At 40.7% G+C, this 21,013-nt stretch overlaps 1 protein-coding gene across 12 annotated transcripts; it reads left to right on the top strand.

The window, feature by feature from the left end:
- The first annotated feature begins 52 nt into the window (after positions 1-52).
- SLC26A8 (solute carrier family 26 member 8) lies at positions 53-21,013 on the top strand. 12 transcript variants are annotated; one of them, XM_032449294.1, is made up of 21 exons: positions 54-556; positions 1,969-2,207; positions 4,848-4,987; positions 5,340-5,456; positions 6,635-6,807; positions 7,306-7,470; positions 8,120-8,269; positions 9,274-9,356; positions 9,730-9,877; positions 10,702-10,815; positions 12,061-12,138; positions 13,283-13,378; positions 13,770-13,876; positions 14,110-14,179; positions 15,072-15,164; positions 15,242-15,373; positions 15,880-16,239; positions 17,274-17,328; positions 17,459-17,637; positions 18,701-18,960; positions 20,097-21,013. In XM_032449294.1, the coding sequence occupies exons 2-20, from the start codon at positions 2,038-2,040 to the stop codon at positions 18,914-18,916; spliced, it is 2,646 nt and encodes an 881-aa protein (XP_032305185.1). In that variant the 5' UTR covers positions 54-556; positions 1,969-2,037; the 3' UTR covers positions 18,917-18,960; positions 20,097-21,013. The 12 variants fall into 12 exon arrangements, with proteins under 12 accessions (XP_032305191.1, XP_032305188.1, XP_032305185.1 ...); XM_032449300.1 differs by lacking the exon at positions 20,097-21,013 and having other exon boundaries at positions 53-556; positions 17,459-17,657; positions 18,701-19,479; XM_032449292.1 differs by lacking the exon at positions 20,097-21,013 and having other exon boundaries at positions 54-247; positions 18,701-19,479.

Raw genomic sequence — 21,013 nt, 5'->3', positions numbered from 1 at the left:
TTCTTCCTTCCTCCCTTCTCCCCGCCTCGCTCCTCCCACGCCGCCCCTTCACACCGCCCTCTCCTCACACCGACCGTTGGCCGCCGCCCCGCGCCCCCCCGCCTCACGTTGCCCGGGCCCAGCCCTCGCGCGGGGCGGTTGCTCCTTCCCCGGTCCCCTCCTCTCAGCCGCCGCCTCCCCCTCCCCGCACACACAGCTCTCCCTTTCTCTCTCCCTCCGCACGGCGAGGGGTGGGTTGCCCTGTCAGGTGAGGGAGGGATCGGCCGATAGGGAAGGCCGGGGGGAGGCACTCGGCCGCAGGTAGGACGGCAAAGACGAGGCCCCGGCCCCGTCCCGCCCCCAGCGGAGCAGCTCGGGCTGGGCCGACCCGGCCGCTCCGCCTCCCCGCTCCCCACTGCGGCCCTAGGGTTCAGTCCAGACGTTCTCGCGAGAGTTGAGGCGCCGTGGGCAGAGATGCCCCAATATGGAGGCAATGCGGAGCGGCGCGGAGGGGCTCTCGCGAGAACGGGCCGAGGCGAGAGGCGGGCTCGCTGCGTTCAAGTGTTCCACGAGTGCGGTGTGTGAGGGGGTTGTGCTCACGCAGGGAGATGTCACGGCGCCACAGTCCGTGTGCCGTTTTCGCGAGGCTTTGTCTTGTCACCTTGACGCTGTACTTTAAGCAAAATATGCACATTGATGAGAACGATGACCTAAGGCAGCAGGCCTGGGCTGAACTGCCACAGCCCTCAGTAAGGCCAAGCCCCGTTCCCTCTGGGGGTCTCACAGAGCTTGGGGAGCTGAGCTGGTACAGCTGGAACTCAAGTTTCTTTTTAACTTTTTTTGTTGTGTTACCTTCACTTGAAAAAAGGTGATTTTGCTCAAACAGCAGCTTGTACTGGGTGTGCAGAGCTCATGAACAAAACGTCTCTTAAACTCTGGAAGGCCTTTGTGTATCTCCTTTTTAAAAAGAGGAACAAACCATTCACTAGGAATCGAACGTGCCTGCGGGCTGCCTGCTGCTGTTAGAATGACTGGGCTGTGTGTGCTGGTGGCTGTGCCTGGAGGCTGCCAGGCTCCTCTATTAGAAGTGGTGTATCTCAGTGATGTGAAACGCCAGACTTGTACAAAGGGATCCCAACCATTCAGGAAACATATTTATTTATTTCCCTCCAGGTTTTGTTACTTATACTGCGTTTTGATGACTTTCTGCTCACTTACTGCCTTTTCATGCTTCTCATTTTCCTTTTTTTCCCTCTGTCAATAGCTAAAAACTGCCTTTCTGCATGGCATGGCCTTTTTCCTATGCTGTCTCTGTACTTTCAGTTGGTAACTCTGGATTTGAGTTTTCTTTCTACCTCAGCTGTCAGTATGAGAACTTTGGATTAGATCTGCTCTTTCACTGGACTTCTTACTCAATATTCACTTTGGGAACTTACATCTTACCTAATCTGAGCAGTAGTGACTGAATTCAGATCTTCCTGATGTTAAAATGCTAAGGAATGTGAAATAAAGGTTTGGGGCATTTAAAAACCTGAATGGTGTCAGATAGCAATTTTGTACTGCAAACTGGCATTGTATGGCCTCTAGTTTAGCTGTACGATTCAATCTAAGCCTTTTTTCTTCCAGCACTGGAAACAAGGAGAGTTCAAACTGTTTCTCAGCTGTGATAGGTTTATGGAGGGATGCTGTATTTTCTTCCTTTAACACAGACATGCTTTGGGGATCCCATGATGGAGGGGATCCAGTCTGATCTTTCGATCTTTCCTACAAGATAGAATCAAGGCAAATTTCAGAAGGATGCAGTGTTCTGGCAGCCAGTTGGCTTGATCCTAACAGCAGCAGATCTTCCAAGGATGTTAGTCTTCAGAGCCTTGTCCTTGCTGTAGCTGTTGGCTTCACAGGAGTTATGTTGGGATGGACAGATGTCATGTGCTTTTTATTGGTTTTGGTTTTAATAGGTATTTCAGACACCTTGTCTATTTCTTCCAGTCTCACTGCCAAGAATGAGAGGTTTAATTGTTGTCTCCAGTATTTGATATTCCTCATCAAAAAGAAAATATGGAACTGGAAAATGATACAGCTAGTACCAGGAAGCAACCAGCAGTTTACAGAGTCCAAAGAAGAGTGCAAACTGAAGGGCACTTACAGGAACTCTTGGAAAGAGACCTACTTTCTACCAATGGTGGAGAGCCACAAATCCCTGAAAAGAAGACACAGCTACGTTGCAGGTGAGTTATGTGCTAGGAGTTTGACAGGTGTAAAAAAAAAACTGAGGAGGCTCTTCAAGCCCAAATGTGGGAAGATGCTAATGTCTTCCTGCAGCTTGTAATTAACATGCTGAATTTTGTTGATTGATAACTGAAGCAGAACAGCCCATTGGAGAAATGGTGAAGTGTGCAAGAACAGCACTCCACTCCCCCCTAGTTTAGCAATCTGTAGGAGTGTTCACTTCAGGTCTATGATAGCGTGAGGGATATATACATTGTAAGGAGAAGCTGTTAATATTTGCAGTCCCCTCCAGTGCTTCCCTCAGCCCAGCTGTCGGACACAAGCTTTCACTTGCATTTTTTCTGAATTCTGCCTTTTGATAGTTTTGTTTCTCAAATTTCAAGAGCAGTTTTCTGTTCCTTCTCAGCTGGGGACGTGGAAAGTTGCATAATGGTATGACTAAGATTGGCTGAACTGCTTGTGGATTATTTTGGAGCTATGTTTCTGAATTCTTTGAAGAGAATGGGTGATGCAAATGTTACTGCCTATACAGTGTTAATGTTTCCACAGCCTGATTTTTCCATCTGCCAAAATTCCCAAAATTCTCTTTTGGGCATTATCCTCGGGACAGAAGCGTATCTTCTGCCAGAGGAGCCCTGCAGGCTCAGTAGAAGGCAGTCTTTGTTGACAACTTAGGAGAATTCCTGGTGTTCTTTCAGCAAGGCAAATATAATCAAAACTAGGAAGCCCTTTCATCAGCTTTCCTTTTAGTTTTATTTGACCATGAATGCTTTTGGTTTTCTGAAAGAATCTCTTTGGATGTGGAGTGGGCTGTCAGTGGTTATAGCTGTGTCTACACTACAGAGTCCTCTTAAGAAAGTAAAAAAAAAAATATCTCTGATTCATCATTTCTCTAAGCTTTGTTTCAGCATGTATTCTGAATGTATACTGAAACTCAAACTGTTATTTTGGGGCAGTGACATGCCTTGAGACTCGAGTCTAGCTATGGGTGAGGTTCCCAAGGCGTGGTGAACTAATCTAACAGCTTGCAGCTGCCAGATGGGACAGGACACAGGAGGAAAAGCAACTCAGGAGAGCCAGACCTCCCTCTTTTGTCTAACTAGTTCTTACACCAGCTCAGCAGTGAGTGTGACTGCAGCCTAAAATCATGGATCCTGTTTTACTGGCACTGTTGTAAAGGAATTTCCTGGTAATAAGGGAAGGCAAGTGGAGCTAGAGTTTGAGTTACTACTGTGCTTTATAGTTTTTCATTTCACCTTGAAGACTCATTGTTGATTAATTTCTGCAATTGTGAGATCCTTTGGACTGTGCAGTAGGTATTTTTCTTTCTAGTGCTAAAAGGAGATTGGAGTCAGAGGAACAAAATTACTTAACAGAAAGGCTTGAATTGTGCATAATGATGATATGTGATCTAGAATTAAGACTGCCACTCACAGATTCCCTGTGCAATAAAATAGGTCTTATGCAGAGGTCAAAGGGAGAATTCTGCTTTAAAAAAGGGAGAATTCTGCTTTAAAGTCATGGCTAATATTATTGGAATCTTTATCACTACACTTGCTGCTTAATCAGAAAATATGCCCTCCCTTAATTCCCATTTTAGACTTGTATCTTTCTTGTTTCCTCATACTCCTTTCTCTATTTCTTTTCCACTTCCCTATCTCATGTATTTTCTCTGTTCTCTATTTTGTATCCACTGGTCATCCTGGCACGTTCTGAAACCCAGTGTCAAACAGCGCATCCCTGGTGAGGGGCTCCCATACCCTAAAAGCCCCGAGCAGCACAGAGATCTCATCATTGAATTGAGGTCAAATTCCCTGACAGGATCCCCCCATCCTCCAAAACCACCCTGGAGCAGATCCTGCCTGTCTAGCAGCCAATGGGATGGACCTTTGGGGGGGTTTGATTGTCAATAAAATGATGGAAAGGGACTGGTCTCTGTAATGCTAATCGGGGCTCCTCAGCCACTGTTTAGGGTTGCCAGAAGAATCTGGCAGGTGCTGCACTGCGTATGTTTGGGTTGTAAGAAGATCACCACTATGGTCAGGGGATTAAAACAGGGAAAGGGGAGCACAGGGCTTTAGGGCCGCTCAGAGTTTACCTGCTGGAAATACTGATTCAAAGACATATAGGCAGAAAAATCATGTAGGTCAGGTCCTGCTTGCACTTCCATGTTAAGTGTAATACAGGAAACATTTTGCTTTTTTGGAGATGGAATAGGCTTGTTTTTATTTTATTTTTTACCCTCCAGATGTAGCACCTGTATGTTTTTCTTCTAGATTAGGATAGGAGGTATCAAAATACTGTCTCCCGATTTTCTGCAGTGTGTTAATGAGGTCAAGTAATTGATGCATTCAGTGCTCTGTGCTCTGCTGCTGACGGGGTATCATATGAATGGCACACAAAGTATTTGCTATTCATCTGAAAGGAATGCAAAGGCACAGGGCTGCCTGTATGGGACTCATGTTATGCACCAGCTGGATCTGCAGAAGGCAATGTGGGTTCAGAGTATATGGTGCTTGCAGAGATCTGAGAGTAGCAGTGTGGCTTCTATTCCTGCAGAGTATGAGGTCATGCAAAAGGGCTGCAGACGTGGTGGTCATGGAAGACTTTGCGTATAGCTCTTATCTGATTCTTTTCAGGTTCTCCTGGGAAAGTTTCAAAAAGATCATATACAAGAGGTTCCCTGTCCTGAATTGGCTTTTTTCCTATCAGTTCAGAGAATGGATCTTGAAGGACCTCCATGCAGGCCTAAATGTTGGGTTGGTTCAGGTTCCTCAAGGTAGGAGGAGAGAAAAGAAAAAACATTCCTGCTTCCTTTTGTACATCATCCTTTTCATAATGTGTGTGTTATCCTGTTCCTTCAGGTGTCATTGGATTATGCGGGAACTTGTGAGTTAAAGTTCCTTAAATCATTAACTTATTAATTTCCATACTTGCAAGAAAACATATTCTATAATCAAATGTTATATGGTGTAATTTTGAGGACAAGACACTGCCTTTTTTCATAAAGTTTCATAAAGTAATATAAGCATATAAATATAGACTAACAGCAGCGTTCTCCTGTGTTGCAAAAAAAAAATAGCGATCTTTAAAATGCACCTTGCAAAATCTGTCAGTTTTTTGCTTTCTAGGGCTGTTAGGAATTTGGCTGTCCGGGTTACCTCTGCCAGCAATCAATGGCTTCCTTTCTGCATTCTGCTGCTCAATGCTGTATGTTGTATTTGGAAGTTCACATCACATCTCAATTGGTAAGGTTTTGTGGGGGAAGATGTAACTGTGAGTGAGTCACCAAAGAGTTTATCAGACTCTTTGATAGACCCTGTTACTGTGAAATCCTGGAAGACTGGAGTGTGAGACAAAGAGCAAGCAGTGTCTGTTTGCATCCAAGGGTAGACAGGAGGTTGTTTTGATATGCATTGTTAATTCTGTTACTTTTAAGAAGCCTTTCTTACTTTATCACTTGTTTAGGAGAAGATAGGACCAGTTAACTGATCAGTAGAACTGTTAAAGGAATGGGGTTTTCTTGTTTGAAGTGAGCAGTATATAAGGTGTATGTTGAACACAAGAAAGGAGAACGATTCTAATGCTACAAGAAACTAAGAGATCTCTCTAACTCGACTGAGTGCCAACAAGGTTTATTCTGTATTGCTAAATGTTTCTACAGGAGTTAGAGATTGTGTTCAGTGCTGCTTCGAAAAGCATTTCAGGTGCAAGTGTTATTTAGGGGAGAATCCAGACTTCCAGATTCAAAATTCGTTGTTCCACCTCTGCCCCTGAAGGTACGGGCTGCCACAGCTCCTTTGTCACAGACAGCAGTGCAAAGTGGGCAGCTGGCACATCACAGAAGCATCTTCTGCATAAGGGGCCAGAGCAAGCTGCTTCTTACTTGCCCTCAGACTGTGACCATGAATCAAGATTTAGCTTCTGGTTTTCCCCAGGCGTCATGCAGTTCCTTGCCATGACTGAGCTGTTGATGGCTTTATGTTCTTAATTTGTTCAGAAACTAGATTATTATGTGAGAAGGCCCTTATCATCTTCATACAAGTGGATCTATGTAGCTCTGGCCTCTCAGATAACTTGGTAGTTCTTTCTCAGATAAACCTTATTTCATGGACTTTCTGGCAGTTCACTGCAGCCCATTCATTTCTGTGCTTTACATTAAAATCTTTTTTCTCTTTTGAGCCTCTGACCAAACAAAGACTGCTTGTAAAATTGTAGGAGTCTGAAATTTTCAGATGGAACTTTAGAAGCTTTTGATGCTTATTCAGAAACAGTAAAAATAGATTATATATCTAAATGAAAATAAATCGTCTCATACTGCAGGATTGATGGTAGGGCATAGAGACGGATGTGTAGTTTTAAGATAAATCCTTGTTGCAACACCTCATGTGCTTACATTCTTTCCACTCTGTTCTATTGCTTTCAGGCTCATTCAGCATCCTAAATCTGGTGGTGAAAAATATTCTCACGTCCCTTGCTCTCAACCAAACCTCCTTTAACAGTTCACTGGTCAATTTTTCAGACCCTACACTTTTGAAAGGTTACATGGAGACCTTGACACTCGCTGCATCAATAACATTTATGACTGGCATAATTCAGGTAAAAGATGAATCTGTGTTAAATCCTTACTTATGTATCCTTATGTGTATCTTTGTACAAATGTGAGAACATGCAAGCAGTCTCATTTCTTACAAGTTCTAAGCTCAGCAAATTTGAATACATATGTTGTACAAAATAGAATGTGAAGGTCTGCCTCTTCCTCCCATGATGTCTGAAAAACATGGTGTAGGTTAGATTGATGTGTTCATGATGAATATAGCAGTGCATAAAGTAAATTACTTTTGTCTTTTATACTAACCAATTCTCCAGTGTGTAGACTCTTAAGTAGTCCTGCGTAACTGCACACACTTGATGTGAAGTGCTCCTATTTTAGTTTGGCAGCATCCTATTTAATTGTGCATAATGAATATAGCTTGTTCAAATAACTATCCGTCAAGTGTGGCAGTGAAAAGTCATGCTCTTCAAATATGGAAACAAGAAAGGCAGGTTAGGCATAGACAATTACATCACACCTCACTTCTTATTTGTTCCATACAGTTGCTGCTAGGCTGCTTCTGCCTGAAGTCTGTAACAGCATACTTGCCAAAGGCTCTCATTGATGCTTACCTCTCTGCAGCAGCATTGCTTGTCATTGTATCACAGTTCACTTTTATCTTTGACGTTGTGCTTGACTTCCATAAGGGCTCTCGAGACATTTTCTGTGTGAGTAAATTCATTATTAGTTAAAATAAAATAAAAATAAATGCATACTTCTCGTGGGATAAACAAAAGAACAGTAACAAAAATTGAACATAATTTCAATGTCAGCTGCTAAGGGGTATTTCTGCAAGTCTCAGCTGTGGTTTACTTTGCCTCTCTGGTGCCTTGAATGACGAGCAGAGATTTTTGTGTGACATGCAAGAGGAAAAGGGAGTATTTTTAATTACTTTATGTAGCTCTGTCATTTTCAGCATGGCACAAAGGTTAGAGAAAGAGGTACATTTTTCCTCTATGGATCATTGTGGGTAAACTGTTGGGCACACGGTATCTTTGATGTATCTGACAAATATGCAGCAGACTCCTACATAAAGATAAGTTAAAAATAAGTCTTCCTAGTTTTCTTATGAAAAGATAGACAATTAGAGAGAAAGGTGCTATAGAGAAGAGTGATTGTGCTAGATCTGAGTTACTTGTGGCAGTGTTTCTCAACAGACCATTTAAAATACTGCTTTGCTCTTAGCATCTTTCTTCCCACTGAAGATACTGCCATAACAGTAAAGGATAAGTTCAACCGTCAGGGCAGCAGGTGTCAAGAATGTAAAAATACTTGCAGTATCTGCCTTTGATCCTCTCTATGATAATTCCTTTTCAGAATATATTCTATTTTTTCCTGGCTCTCCCAAAGTCTAATGCCACCAGCATACTGCTATTTTTGCTTAGCGTGGGCATACTAAATATCAGTAAAACTATCAGGATAACGTATCTACGAAGTCCTGTTGCATTTCCCATGGAACTTCTCTTGGTAAGTGTTCTCAATGCTATTGGTGATCATTGAACTAAGAAATTCAGGTTCAGGTGAACAAGAAATTCCTGACAGGTTCAGGAATTACCTGTCTGAGGTGGTGTTCTGTCTCTGAGTACTATAAGCGGCCTTTGTCACTCTGTTTTGAGGTGTCTTTCACCAGCAGACTTCCTAAGTTTTTCCCCTGCTACTGTGAAAATAAGGTATCTCTGCCTATAAAAAGCCATGGGCACAAATCACAGTGAGCTGCTACATGAATGAATAGCAGTGTGTAGAGGTGAAACCACCACGTTCCAGATTGACTTTTTTTTTTCAATCTTTATTAAGATGGTGGTAGAACTGTGGACTTGAATGTTTGGAGTTCTGATTCAATTATATTTATTTTTGGCCTGGAATTGTTGGAAGGAGATATTCAGTATTGTTACATTCAAAGGCAGGTCTTGCTGTAAATTCAGTAATATTTGTTGCTGTTGTTTTCTCCTGCTGCTTTTCTGGCAGCAGGTTTTCTGACTTTTTTTTGTTTGTTTTAAATCAAAACTTTTTTCTATTGAAATGTAAATTTTGACTTCTGCAGCCAATCTAGGAGTCTAAAAGATGATAGCTTCTTTTTCTAAGGAATAGGCTGGAGTCCCACCTTGCTGACACTGGAGTTGAAGCCATTTGCCACTTGTCTAACAGCGGCCTGTGGGACAAAACCTTTGGCAGAGCACAGTAATACAGACAGCTAATAAGAAAATTGGAATAAGAAAAAAAAAATCCACATTTTGCATAGAATTTATCAGGTGTTACTACACTGTAGACATTAGCAAAGGGCTAGGAATTATCTGTGTAATATACTTGTAAAAACCCTCAAAAATACAGAATGCTGCAATGTTTATACACTGAATAAAATCTGTGTTTAAGTCCTTCAAATACTCATGCATCAGAACTGTCCTTAGATTCATTGTGTGCAATTCCAGATGCAAATGCTGTATAATCTGTGCTATTCCTGTTTTCTTTCCCAGATCATCACAGCCACCATTACTGCTAATTGTACTCATCTTCATGCTGAATCTAGTAGTACTGTGGTCAGTATGATTCCTCAGAGGTTAGTTATCTATGCTGTTAATGAGGTTACACTTTTGAGACGTGAAAGAGATATTTCAGTCTGTTCTTTAAATCTGCCATAGGCTGATTTCTACTGGGAAAGCACAGTTATAGGAATAACATTTCAAGAGAGCTACAAGTTCTCATTTCAGAGCACATGCAGAATTTTACTGTGGTTTTCTTCATTAGGTTCAGGTTTCGTTAGGACACAGAGGAAGGAATTTGTATTTTTTGTGAGGTAGAAGCAAACTCTTACACATTCAGGGCATCTCCTGTGGGGTGGCAGGTGATGCCTCTGATGTTGGTCCTGGGTGTGGTATCAACTGCACAGAGCCCAGAGCAAGTTTAAACTTTTCTGTTCTCTGACCTTGTAGGTATCTACCTCCTGCGTTGCCAGATTTATCAAACATGAGCAAGATTATCTTGCATGCTTTCTCCCTTGCTGTTGTAAGCTGTTTCCTTCTTGTTTTTATTGGAGAGAAGTATGCTTTGCTTCATAACTACAGCATTTCCAGCTGTCAGGTGAGAACAAAGCTACACATACTTCTTAGGCAAGCTGAATTCACATTAGTAATGAACTAGTTACCCTGTCGAGATAGAAATGCAAGGATAAAATGAATGATGTCAGCTGATTGTTTTGTAGCAACTGTGAAGGCCAAAATATGCCCCATAACCATGCTGACAAGAGGCCTTAGTGTAGCTCCAGGGGTTGGGATGGTCTCCCTGCTGCCTCCTACACACTACTGCTACTGATTACTGAGGGCCACTGCTGTTCTGAATCTGTGAGACTTACAAAAGCACACTGATATAATAGGATATAATAGCTGTAATTGTAAATGGCCAGAGTAGCTGTAGTTCTTCTCTATATGTGTCTGTCAACTCAGCGAATAAGGTCTGAGCCTAGACTGATTGCTCTGAGAGCCTTTTAAGCTAAAGCTGTTAAGTTTCCAGTGTACTAGATTGAGTAAGCACCAACTGGTTTGCAGTACCCTGTTTAGCTTGTGATGGCTTTGAATCTTCATTAAAAAGGAATTAATCCAGTCAGAAAGTTGCCCTGACTTCCCGTAGCCTTTGAGGGTAAGTGTGAAGAGGATGTCTTTTCCATTGAGCTTTTGTCCCAGTTCTACTATAATGTGTACTGAGACTTACTGTGCATTTGCTTGGAAGCTTTGTTTACTTTGTAAACTTTGTAAACGTGAACTTGGCTTTTGGGTCAGTGAGATCCTCAACTGTGAAAACTGTGTCTTTTGAGAATGTGAGCAGATGTACTTCTTTTTAAGCCATTTCTATTTAGGTAAGTCATTAACTTTGGGTTATCTCTACTTCCTCCTGTTTCTTTTATACAGGAACTAATAGCTGTGGGGCTTTGCAATATTTGCAGTGCATTTTTCAGAAGCTTTGCTGTCAGCTGTGCTGTTTCTGGAACTGTCATTCAAGAGAAGACGGGTGGAAGAACCCAGGTGAGCTGGGCTAAAATTACTCCAGACTGAGTATAGGCTGCCATTTCATCCAAGCCGTTTGTAAGAAGTAAGGTTATATTCCCCCACAATGTGGCTTTGTGTGCTCTCTCTGTTTATGTTATATGCTGTAGTTGTAGCATATTTGTAGGTCATGATGTGCATTTAAGGAAGCCAAAATTCTGTAGAGAGAATAAGATGCGTCCATACAATTATAAGCTGTATTTTAGGGAATTTGCTCAGAATTGAAAATTGTTTTGCGCTTTTTAGTACTGGACATTGTGACCTTAATCTTTTTTTTTTTTTTCTTTTTTTTTTTTCTTTCCTAAATTATTTATTTTTAGGAAGGTTTTAAAATGCTTCTTATTTGAGAATTTGTACATGCTTCACTGCATTGTAGAAGTAATTAGATTTAATAGAACATTTGTGCCTGATATCTATATTGCTAAACAAAATAACCTATAAGTACATTAGTTTAAGAATCAAAATATTAGTCAATCAAGAGGAATCCATAAGTGACAGTTCAACTGTTCTAAAGAACAGTCTTGTTTTCTTCAATAATTTTGCCCTGGGCACAGAATAGAATACTTTTATTTTTTGCATCCAGGAGGTGCAGGGACATTTTCCTCTGATTCCACATGGATTGTTTTAAGAGTGGCTTACTGTGGCCCAATAAGCAATGGAAAAAGCAGCTGACAATGAGTCAAAGGTCTCAGTGATCAAGCAGATGGTAGAACTGAGCATGCCCAAAGGGATATTAGCATATGTTAATAAGTTCTTGGGAAAGAATGAATATGTATACCAGTGTACTGCATGTGCATGTCTTAACTGTTTAAATGTAGAACCTGAACTCTGAGAGAGCGCACTTGTTTGTCAAGTTGCCCAGTATGAATCATGAGGAATAAAGGAATGCTGCTTTCTAACATTACATTGGAGTTAAAGAGTTTCTGGATTTTGGAAGGCATTCCTATGTCTGACTTGCGAGAGTGTCATCTTCTTTTTCAAATTAAATTATCAAAATGCTGTGTTATTGTGCATAAGGATCCAATTTAGGCCAAATTTGTCTCTACAGAAGTTTTTTGACAAGAGCATTCTAGAATTCAAATTGCCCATTACAACACACTTGTGGACTTTGTCTCCCAGTTACTTCTTCTATTAGATGATGTTACAAGGAATATACCTGTTTGCTTAGAAAAGACAAGGAATTGGTTCTGGAGGGCCTCTCTAAGATAAAGTATCTCTGTCCAGATAGCAGCACTGATAGGAGCATCTATAATGCTGGTGATTGCATTGAAACTGGGACGCTTTTTCCAGGTGATACCTAATGTAAGTGAACATGTAATTGTTATGGTAGCAGCTACTTACTTTTAAAATATAATATGAAGATTACCCCAATAGCTGGGGTTGTATTTTTCTCTGCATTTCATTGTTTAAAGGGATAGTCTAAACCAGAACAATGACTTGAAACTCTCCTAAATTTCAGCATGTTCAAGTATTAGGAAATTAATACTGCATCTCTCTCCCATCCCTGACTGTTCAGCACAAACTAAAATTCCTTGGCTAGAACTTAAATGACATTTTACTGCCATGATCTGTGATTTGAATGTTGTATTTCACTTTTGGTCTCCCATTTTTAAGGTTTTACACAACTATATGACACATTTGTAAGTTCCTGTCTTGCATCTGTGTGAGTAATTATGGGATGGATGTTTCGAAATCTTTAGTGTGAGGGGGTGAATAAAATATTCAAAATTGAAATTTAGGTTTAGCATCTCTGATTCTAGCTTGGTCTTTGAGGTTTATTTTAATATCGTAAGCACTCCCAAACTGTAAGCATTGTGTTGCTGCAGGTTCCTCTTAATACTCAGTATTTCACTTCGCTCTTAAAATTTTATCTAGACTTTTTTTTTCCCCTGTAAATTTTCACGGGGAACTTCTAGCATTACTTCCTGATATTTTCCCGGCTTCTTCTTAAGTTAGTAGAATTAATTACTTTCCCAAAACTAGCTGACAAAACAGAATTTAACCATCTACTTCCCTTCGGTCTTCTTTTTTGTTGCTAAGATAGGCTGTTTCAACAAATGGTGTCAAGCAGCTTCCCAAATCTGGCAATGAACTGCCCGTGCTGATTGAAACCATTCTTTGATACAGCAGCTCAGTTCTGTAGATAGTGTTGTCATTTCTCGTAGTGCTGCAGGAGGCAGAGATTCACTGAAGAGCTCCATAATGGAAACCACACAGTAGCATTTCAAGAGGAAGTCCAGTTGCATTGGCAGAAGGAATTGTGAAATCAAATAAGATATGTTGGTTTGCAGGTCTGCGAACTGTTATACCTACTTATAAAAAATACAGAAACATGATCTAAATTTTAAGCACTTTGTCTTGGATATCTGCTCCTTATCATGTTGTGGGTGCAGTAAATCTCAGATGCAATAAATAACATGCTTTTTTTTTGGTCTTATTTGCACAGAGTGTGCTGGCTGCTGTTGTAGTATTTAACATGCTACCTTTTCTTGAAAAATTTCTGGACATTCCTACCCTGTGGAGGAAGGATAAGTATCATTTAGTAAGTGGCATAAAAAAACAGTAACTGGAATGTGCTTTAAAGGGAGATATACTTTCCTTGTTCTTTTAGGGCAGGCCAGAGTTGTGGAGGTGTGTGTATAGCCACTATACAGCCACTATGTCTGCAAATGCAGGGCAAAGGAAAGTGGGAAGTCCATCTTGTTAATAACTGCAGCTGAGTTATGTGTTTTGAGGTCTTGCTCTTCTTTCCTGTGATCTTTCGTTTTGACTGTTTTTAGGACTGGGTGCCTGAAAGCTGCCAGATAAGCTTTCCAACTGTTACCATTTCTAGTTCTATTTTTATTTTTTTTTTAATCTCTTCAATTTGCAAATACTGGGGCTGAGTTGGAGGTCATTTTCTGTCTTTTTTTCTCTCTGTCTCTTGATCAAAGGCTATTTGGATTGGAACTTTTGCTGCAGTGCTTCGTCTTGGTCTTGATGTTGGTTTACTGATCGCCCTGGCAATTGCATTCTTCATAATCAGCATCAGGTCACACAGGTACTTGTAACTCCTACAGCAAAATACTCTTATTAGAGTTGATGTTTTAGAGATAGCTGTATATGCAACAATGTGAAAGTAATTTCATACTTGTAAACACTTTGATCAGGTCCTTCAGAAATCTGTTATTATCCCAAACCAGTAACTTGTTTAGAAATGGAGATAAAGCTTTTGGGAATGTAAGTTTTTTTTCCTCTGCCTTATGTGAAAATCGAATAAACATCTTGTTTCAGAATGAAGATGGTGGAGCTGGGGCAGATTCCAAACACGAATATTTATAGAGGTTTATCCGCCTGCAGAGCCGTAAGAGGAAACAAAAAACAAATGTTCCATCTCTCTCTGTAATCAAGCTTCTTCCCTTTAGTGCCTGCGAATGACCATTCAGACTCAGTTCAGTTGGTTCAAAACTTTCAAACTGAAGAATGCTTAAATATCTGTACTGTGTAGTGATTCAGATACCCCATTCACTCTGTGTGGGCCTCGTGGAGCTCCCTGTATCATTCAGTTCTGTCCCTGTGGTGGAAGCCACATTGCTGACATTTCCAGAGCTGTTTGGTGTTTTACCTGCTCTTCTCAGTCTGGTTATGTCCACACAACAAATGTTTAGTACCTCTGCCAGGGTGACGTGCTGATTCTTACAGTGATGTGATATAAAGTAGGGTGCAGGCCTCTGTGACACGCTGTTGATAAGATAGAACCATACAAAACTGGGTAATACAATAGTAAGGAGCTTTGTCTTTGCCACCTGGGTTCACTCCCAATGCTATGCTGATGGATTGGTAGAAGACAAATGAGGACAACGTTAGAAATACAAGGGTGATATAAATGTATATATTCTGCAAAGAGCATTATATATAATTTAAAGCTATATATATGATTTGGCTGGTTTTATATTAAGTATAATATATTAAGTATGTTAAGAATATTATTAATATTTATATTAAGTATAATATAAGTCAACTGTCATCAGTGATAGATCAGTTGGAGTTCTTTCAAATAGGAAGAACTGATTTGCTTTTCTAGATTAGTGCATTATTGGGTCCATGCTGCCAGAGCTTCTACCAGCATGCAGTGTGGGCAGCAATGTTACTTTGTCCTTACAATATCACCTTGCAGTCTATTGCATAGAGGGTTAGGTGAGGAAAAATTGCTCCTACAAAGTACAGCTCTCACAGATCCAACTTTTGTTTTGAAGGCAATGGAGATTGATGGCATCAAAATCTTTCAGTGCTGTTCTTCCATTTCTTTTGCAAATATGAGTAACTTCAAAAGTTACTTGTTGCACAAGGTAAATTCAGTTTTCAGCTAGATAAAGTTTCTAAAAGCTAGCATTATCCCTGTATTAAAACTGTTTTTGTCTTTCAGATGGGCATGAAAACAGTGCCTCTAAGTCCAAATGAAGTGAACGCCCTAATTTCAGCAGTGTCTGACACTTCAGTGGAAAGCAAAGATTTTGAATGTTCTTGTGTCTGTGATCCACCTTTACCACCACCTCAGGTCAGCTTTAAAAGTATATTTATCTAATCTGTCTGTTTGAGGTGCCTATTTTTCTGTTACTATGCACAGTGTACTTAACTTGCTAGAACTTATAAAGCTGTAAATGTTTATATATAACATGTATATATATATATGTACTGATTGAAGTTAGCAAATAGAGACATTGTTTTTCTTCATGCAGGCTTTATAGAGCAATAGGAGCTAACTGTATTGGGTGAATTAACCAGTAGAAATATTCAACATAACCCCAGTGTGGAAGTGAGGTGCCACTGGTATCAATTGGCAGCTCAAGGCAATCTGCTAACCATACCCAAAGTTTGCCTAAGTCACTTACTACTTTGCAGGCTTGTGGCTTTCTGCTGTATTTACTGTTACTTCTGATGTGTTTTTCCCGTGAGAGATGTCATGCAATGTACGGAGCTTATTTATGGAAAAAAAAAAATAATCCATCCCCTTGGCCTACTACTTCTAACCACTGATGTACTCCTCTCCATTTTCCATATTAGATACCATATACGGAGAAACTTGTGAAGTCATGGCATGCAGACAGTACTTCCACGTCATCTTCAGTTAATGTGGTGCGCTGGTCAAAGTACAAAGTCAGTGAGAGCGGTGGGATGCTCTTGCTGGGAGCAGCTAATGCACAGTCTGCATCTTCAGGCATTACCACACAACTTCAGCCTGAAAAGAATGAGGATGAAGGGCAACAAGCTGGTGTTTCACCAGGCTCTGCAGAAGGTAATACCTCAGCACAGTTAGATGGGGAAGAACAGCCAGTGCTTTTGCCAGGCCCAGTTCACACCATTATTTTGGACTTCAGCATGGTCCAGTTTGTGGATTTGCAAGGTTCAGACTTGCTACGACAGGTAAGCAACCTAACTGTGTGTAAATGTGAAACCTGAAGTTTACCCCATGTCATATGTTTCTTGTTAGCCCATGGTGCCCTGCTACGTGGCCATCTGGATATGTTCCAGTTGACCCATACAAGTGCACTGTTTTCAGAAATTAACAGCTTCCCATAAGGCCACTTTTGCAAAAGCAAAAGCCTTGTTATCAACACAAAGGAAAAAGTAAAACCTGTCATTCATTATCTCCAGTCCTAAAATAATGTAAACTAAAGCCATATTTATAAAAAGTTTTTATTTGCTCTTTCAGTTTTGGCTGTTTATTTTTTCTTCTAGCTGGACACTTAAAAAAAATCCTCTTTTTTTACAAGTGTCAGTTTTAGAATTGCCTCCTGTCTTCTCTTAGAATTATTTTATTTGTATTGTTGAATGCTTAAATATCCTTTTCTTTGATGTATGTCTTGAGGTTTTGAGTCATCAAGCAGGGATCCTAACCAATAGAGATATATATGTAGCAAAAATAAATTTCATGTAGCTGTGCTTCTCAGACAGGTACAGATGGATTCTTACTCAACTGAGTCTGTAGCTCATCTTCAAACATTTCTGTTTAACCTACAACCTGTTGGGAATTATGTGGACTGAGCTGATCTCCTTAATGATTTATTTACCATCTATTAAACAACTTCCCCATTGGAAAAGGAAATAAAAGTCTTTCCAGATTCCTTCCAGCTTCATATTCTGAAGTTCTGTGATTCTCTGAAATAATGAATTCTACTGCTTAAAAGAATTTATACATAGAAGTGTTTGGAGTTAGCCTGTACCTATGAGCAGAACCTTTTGGTTAAGTGAAGAGACAACACTCTCAGCATTCATGAAGATTTTGATAGTTTGGCTATTTTGTTCTGAACTAAGAACCTTGGTTTGAGACTCTGGAATAAGGACTTTCTTTGGAGATAAATCATACAAAGGAGTTTTTTTCCCATTTATTTTTTAACTTCTAGTGCACTTGTATAAAGCGAAATTGTTCTAATGCTGATATGAAATTCTTTCCACAGATCTTCTATATGTTTTTAAATGTCGGCATTACAGTCCTTATAGCTGGCTGCCACTGTGAGTATAGGATTTGCTTATTAATATTGACTTATCTTTGGGGATAAGTCTTAAACTGCAGTGAAATGTTATAGCCGTACTGCTTGGTATGACCTTTGCTGCTTTGTTTATTTTCTCCCATATTTTATAGCCTCTGTGATAGCAACCTTTGAGAAGAACGAGTTCTTCGACAGCTGTGTCACCAAAGAAATGTTCTTTCTGACTCTTCACGATGCTCTGCTGGCTGCTTTGGCGAAGCATCAGAAGCCAGATGAGATAGAACTTACTGCAGAAGAGCATACTGAAAAGCTACAAGCTGAAGATGAGACGGTAGAGTATTTAGCTTACATGTAAGCATTCCTGTTGTTAAATTATTCTGTCAGTAACTTAAAGGTCTTGTGCTTGAGGAAATAAGGCAAAGCAGATGTTCTTCTGAATTTTCCAGTTGTTTGGCTGTTTGCAGTGGACAGAGTTCTGTTGTCCCTGCCTGGGGAAAGACAACTTTGCGTGCAGACTGTAAAGGAATCCACCTTAAGTCTTGCAGTAGGGAATTGCTGTTGCATTTTAGACAGTTTCCATTTCCCCATAGGGCAGGGACTCTGCCAGGGCAGAGCCGAAGTTCCAAGCTTTTTATTTCCAGAGGTTACGGCACCAGCCCCCTTGGGGCAGGCTGCAGAAGTGAAGGACAGCACTGATTTGATTTCCCAACAGATTGAAGCTTGTGCACGTCGTCTATCATCTCTGCAATCACTTTTAAGCTCACTAGATGTCTCTGCCGAGTTTGAACAGGGCAGGCAGTTGTAAGTTCCAGGAAAAGCTCTTCTTGCATAGAAGACTCCATTATTTGCCCCTCCTTGGGAAGGAGCCCAATCTTAGGTAATTGTCCTCTGCATGCTGCCGGGCTGAACAAGAGCAGAATGAAGGAAAAAAAAAAAACAAAAACTATCCAAACCTGTAGGAAATAGGTTTCTTTTGTTCTGCTTTGTTTACCTCTCTTACCTTAGCACTGTACAGAATAGTCTAACACAAGGATATTGACCTTCCTGATACTCTCTCCTATTGAAAGGCCTTTACAGAATGAAGGTGACAGTTCATATTCACCACCTTCCCTTTAGTGCATGTGGAGAGCAGACTCTGAGCTGCTTCCATGCTGGAGGTGACAGTGGTTCTCCAGGAGAGTGCATTGAAACCAGGCTGGGCTGCGTGTTCAGAAGGGACCCGCAGCAGTGGGGTGATGTCAGCCCTGCCAGCTCATTTCCTTGGCTGCTGAGTATCTGACCTGCCCTGTGCTCCCATGCCAGCATGCCCCTCTGGCTGCTCATGTGATATTGCCTTGGCATGGGAACGACTGGCTTAGCAGACTGGCCTACAGTAATGTTTGTGTACATTTCAGGAAATAAATTTGCTTATGGAGAAGAAGAAAGGCTTTTTCTCTGCAAGGAAGCCTAATGGCAAACTCCAGCATGAAGAGCCAATATCAGATAGTTCACGCTCAGCCCAGAATGCAGCAGAGTCAAGCTCTCTCCTGCAGTTTGAAACCCTGTCCCTTCAATTGAATTTCCAGGACCCCGCATGGGACAAGGAATGGAAGTATAACAGCAACATCTGAGTTACAACTATTGGGGAATTGGGATTTCGGTAGAAGGAAGAAAGGTACAGTTAAGCAACAGTTGTGGTCATTCTTATCCATATTTGATGTTCTTTTTATTTTTTATTTTTTTATTTCTGTTTTTAAAATAAACAGCTTGACTGACGCCTACAGTAATTTTGTGGTCCTTATCAAAAAGGAGCATCTAGATAATTATTTTCAAGTCAATAGGATACTCTCAGCAATGCACAAATTAATTCTAGTTTTGGTGAATTCTAGCAAATGATTTGTGCTCCTTTTCTGAAATTCTTTAGAGGTTAGTTGAAATGCTGCAGCTGAGCACCTTTTATGTACTCATTGATTGGTAGTAAGTAAAACTCATTTGCCGTATCTGACCAGATTACATGCAGGCAGATTCATTGTCTTCAGAGCATGTAGAGTGATGTGAGCTTCAAAGAAAAGCATTTTCTTATTGCTGTTCAACAAATTGCTCAAGTTGATATTGTCAGCACTAACAGAAGATGAATATTTTGTCTGTTTATTTTACCAGAATGAAATCCCAGTAAACAGAAATGTTATTTACATTTTCTTTGTAGTCTCTTACTGAAATGGTAAAGAATGGAGGAAGGTATTTATTTTGTTCTGAAGAGACAGAAAAAGTTGTAGAATAAGATACCGGTAACACTTGGGAATAAAAATTCAGCTTACTCATATTTTCTGCATCAGTCTGAGCTAGGGTTGTACTAACAGCAGCAATGTTTAACTATACCAGCAATGTATGTCACAGAACTCTGCCATGTCCTTAGTTGTTCCATGGCACAGAGTGCCCATTGTAGAGAGTCACAGGTAAAATTAATTTTAGATGAGTGGACAACATTTGTTTGTATACCAATCAGACCCCATTTTAATGCAAAACTGGGATGTAAATGATGGATCTTTTATATACAGATCCTATGTTCTGGGCTAAATTCCTTCCTATATGAACAGCTTTAACTTTTGCTGCTGGGCATCATATGGTTTCTTGGTGTGGAATAAAAGCAAGATGGTTCCTCTGAAATCTGCTGCTCATGGCTGCTAAACTTCAGCAATGATACAATGTCTAATGGGAATATTAATATTAGACTATCTGCAATGTGTTCCAGTGAGTTCCTTTCATCCATATTTTTTTTTTTTCTTTCTAATTTAACTTTCTGCTTCCAAGGAGTTTCCCAAGGGAATCTGCTGTTCTGCATGTGTGATCTACAATGGTAACGGATTTTGGTGAACTGTGCCAAGTTACTGCAGAGGAAACAGTGCTGGAGCCCTCGTACCATTTGGACTGAAAGATAGGAAAAACTGAAAGCTCAAATGGTATTGAGTAATTTTCAAACCACATATGCTTCCCTACATTGTTTTGGACAGTGGCTTCATGCCAAGCTCCTCTCAGTCTGTTCAAAACAGTGTAATACAAAACCCATGAAAAGCATAGCCCTCATTTCCAGATTCTGTTGACTCTACAATGGCAGCCTTGATTTAAGGTGAAATGGCATTTGTACCTGGACAGGTTCCACTACAAACCAAAGACTTGAATTTTTTGTTAGCTTGTTGAGCAGAGCTCAGTGTCTTTCCTTCCTACCACAAGACTGCAGAGTGGAACACTGGGGGACAGCTCGGACATCAGCGTGTTAGTTTTCAAATTATGAGTATTCTTGTTTCAAAACAAATACTTCACTGGGAGGAAGTTCAGACAAACCTGGTCGTTTTCCTCTAGAGCTGTACAGTGCCTCAGCTCCTGCATGCATACACAATGCTGCTGTGATTCACCAAGCACAAATCCCTGGACACAGGCTGTGCAGTGACAGAGCACGTACTTTATGGCCAAGGACTCCACCTGTACCTCTAAAGTCAGAGTTGAAAGGCCTGCCTGCAGTAGTGTGTTTGGAGGCAGTTTGATGTTTTCACCTGACCTAGTTGCAACAAATGCAGCTGTTTTGTGCAGACGGCAACTTTCTAATGTCCTTCTGAACTAGTATAAACCCATGACGTTTTCCTAGAAAGGCATGCTGCAGAATCCCAGGCAGCTTTCCCACTGTGCTGAATTACAGGCTGCAGATCCCAGAACATCACCATGCAAAGTGT

The sequence above is a fragment of the Coturnix japonica genome, chromosome 26 (genome assembly GCF_001577835.2).
Source record: "Coturnix japonica isolate 7356 chromosome 26, Coturnix japonica 2.1, whole genome shotgun sequence".
Lineage (NCBI taxonomy): Eukaryota > Metazoa > Chordata > Aves > Galliformes > Phasianidae > Coturnix > Coturnix japonica.
The sequence above is the reverse complement of the archived record's forward strand: the minus strand, read 5'-3'. Positions and strand labels throughout refer to the sequence as shown.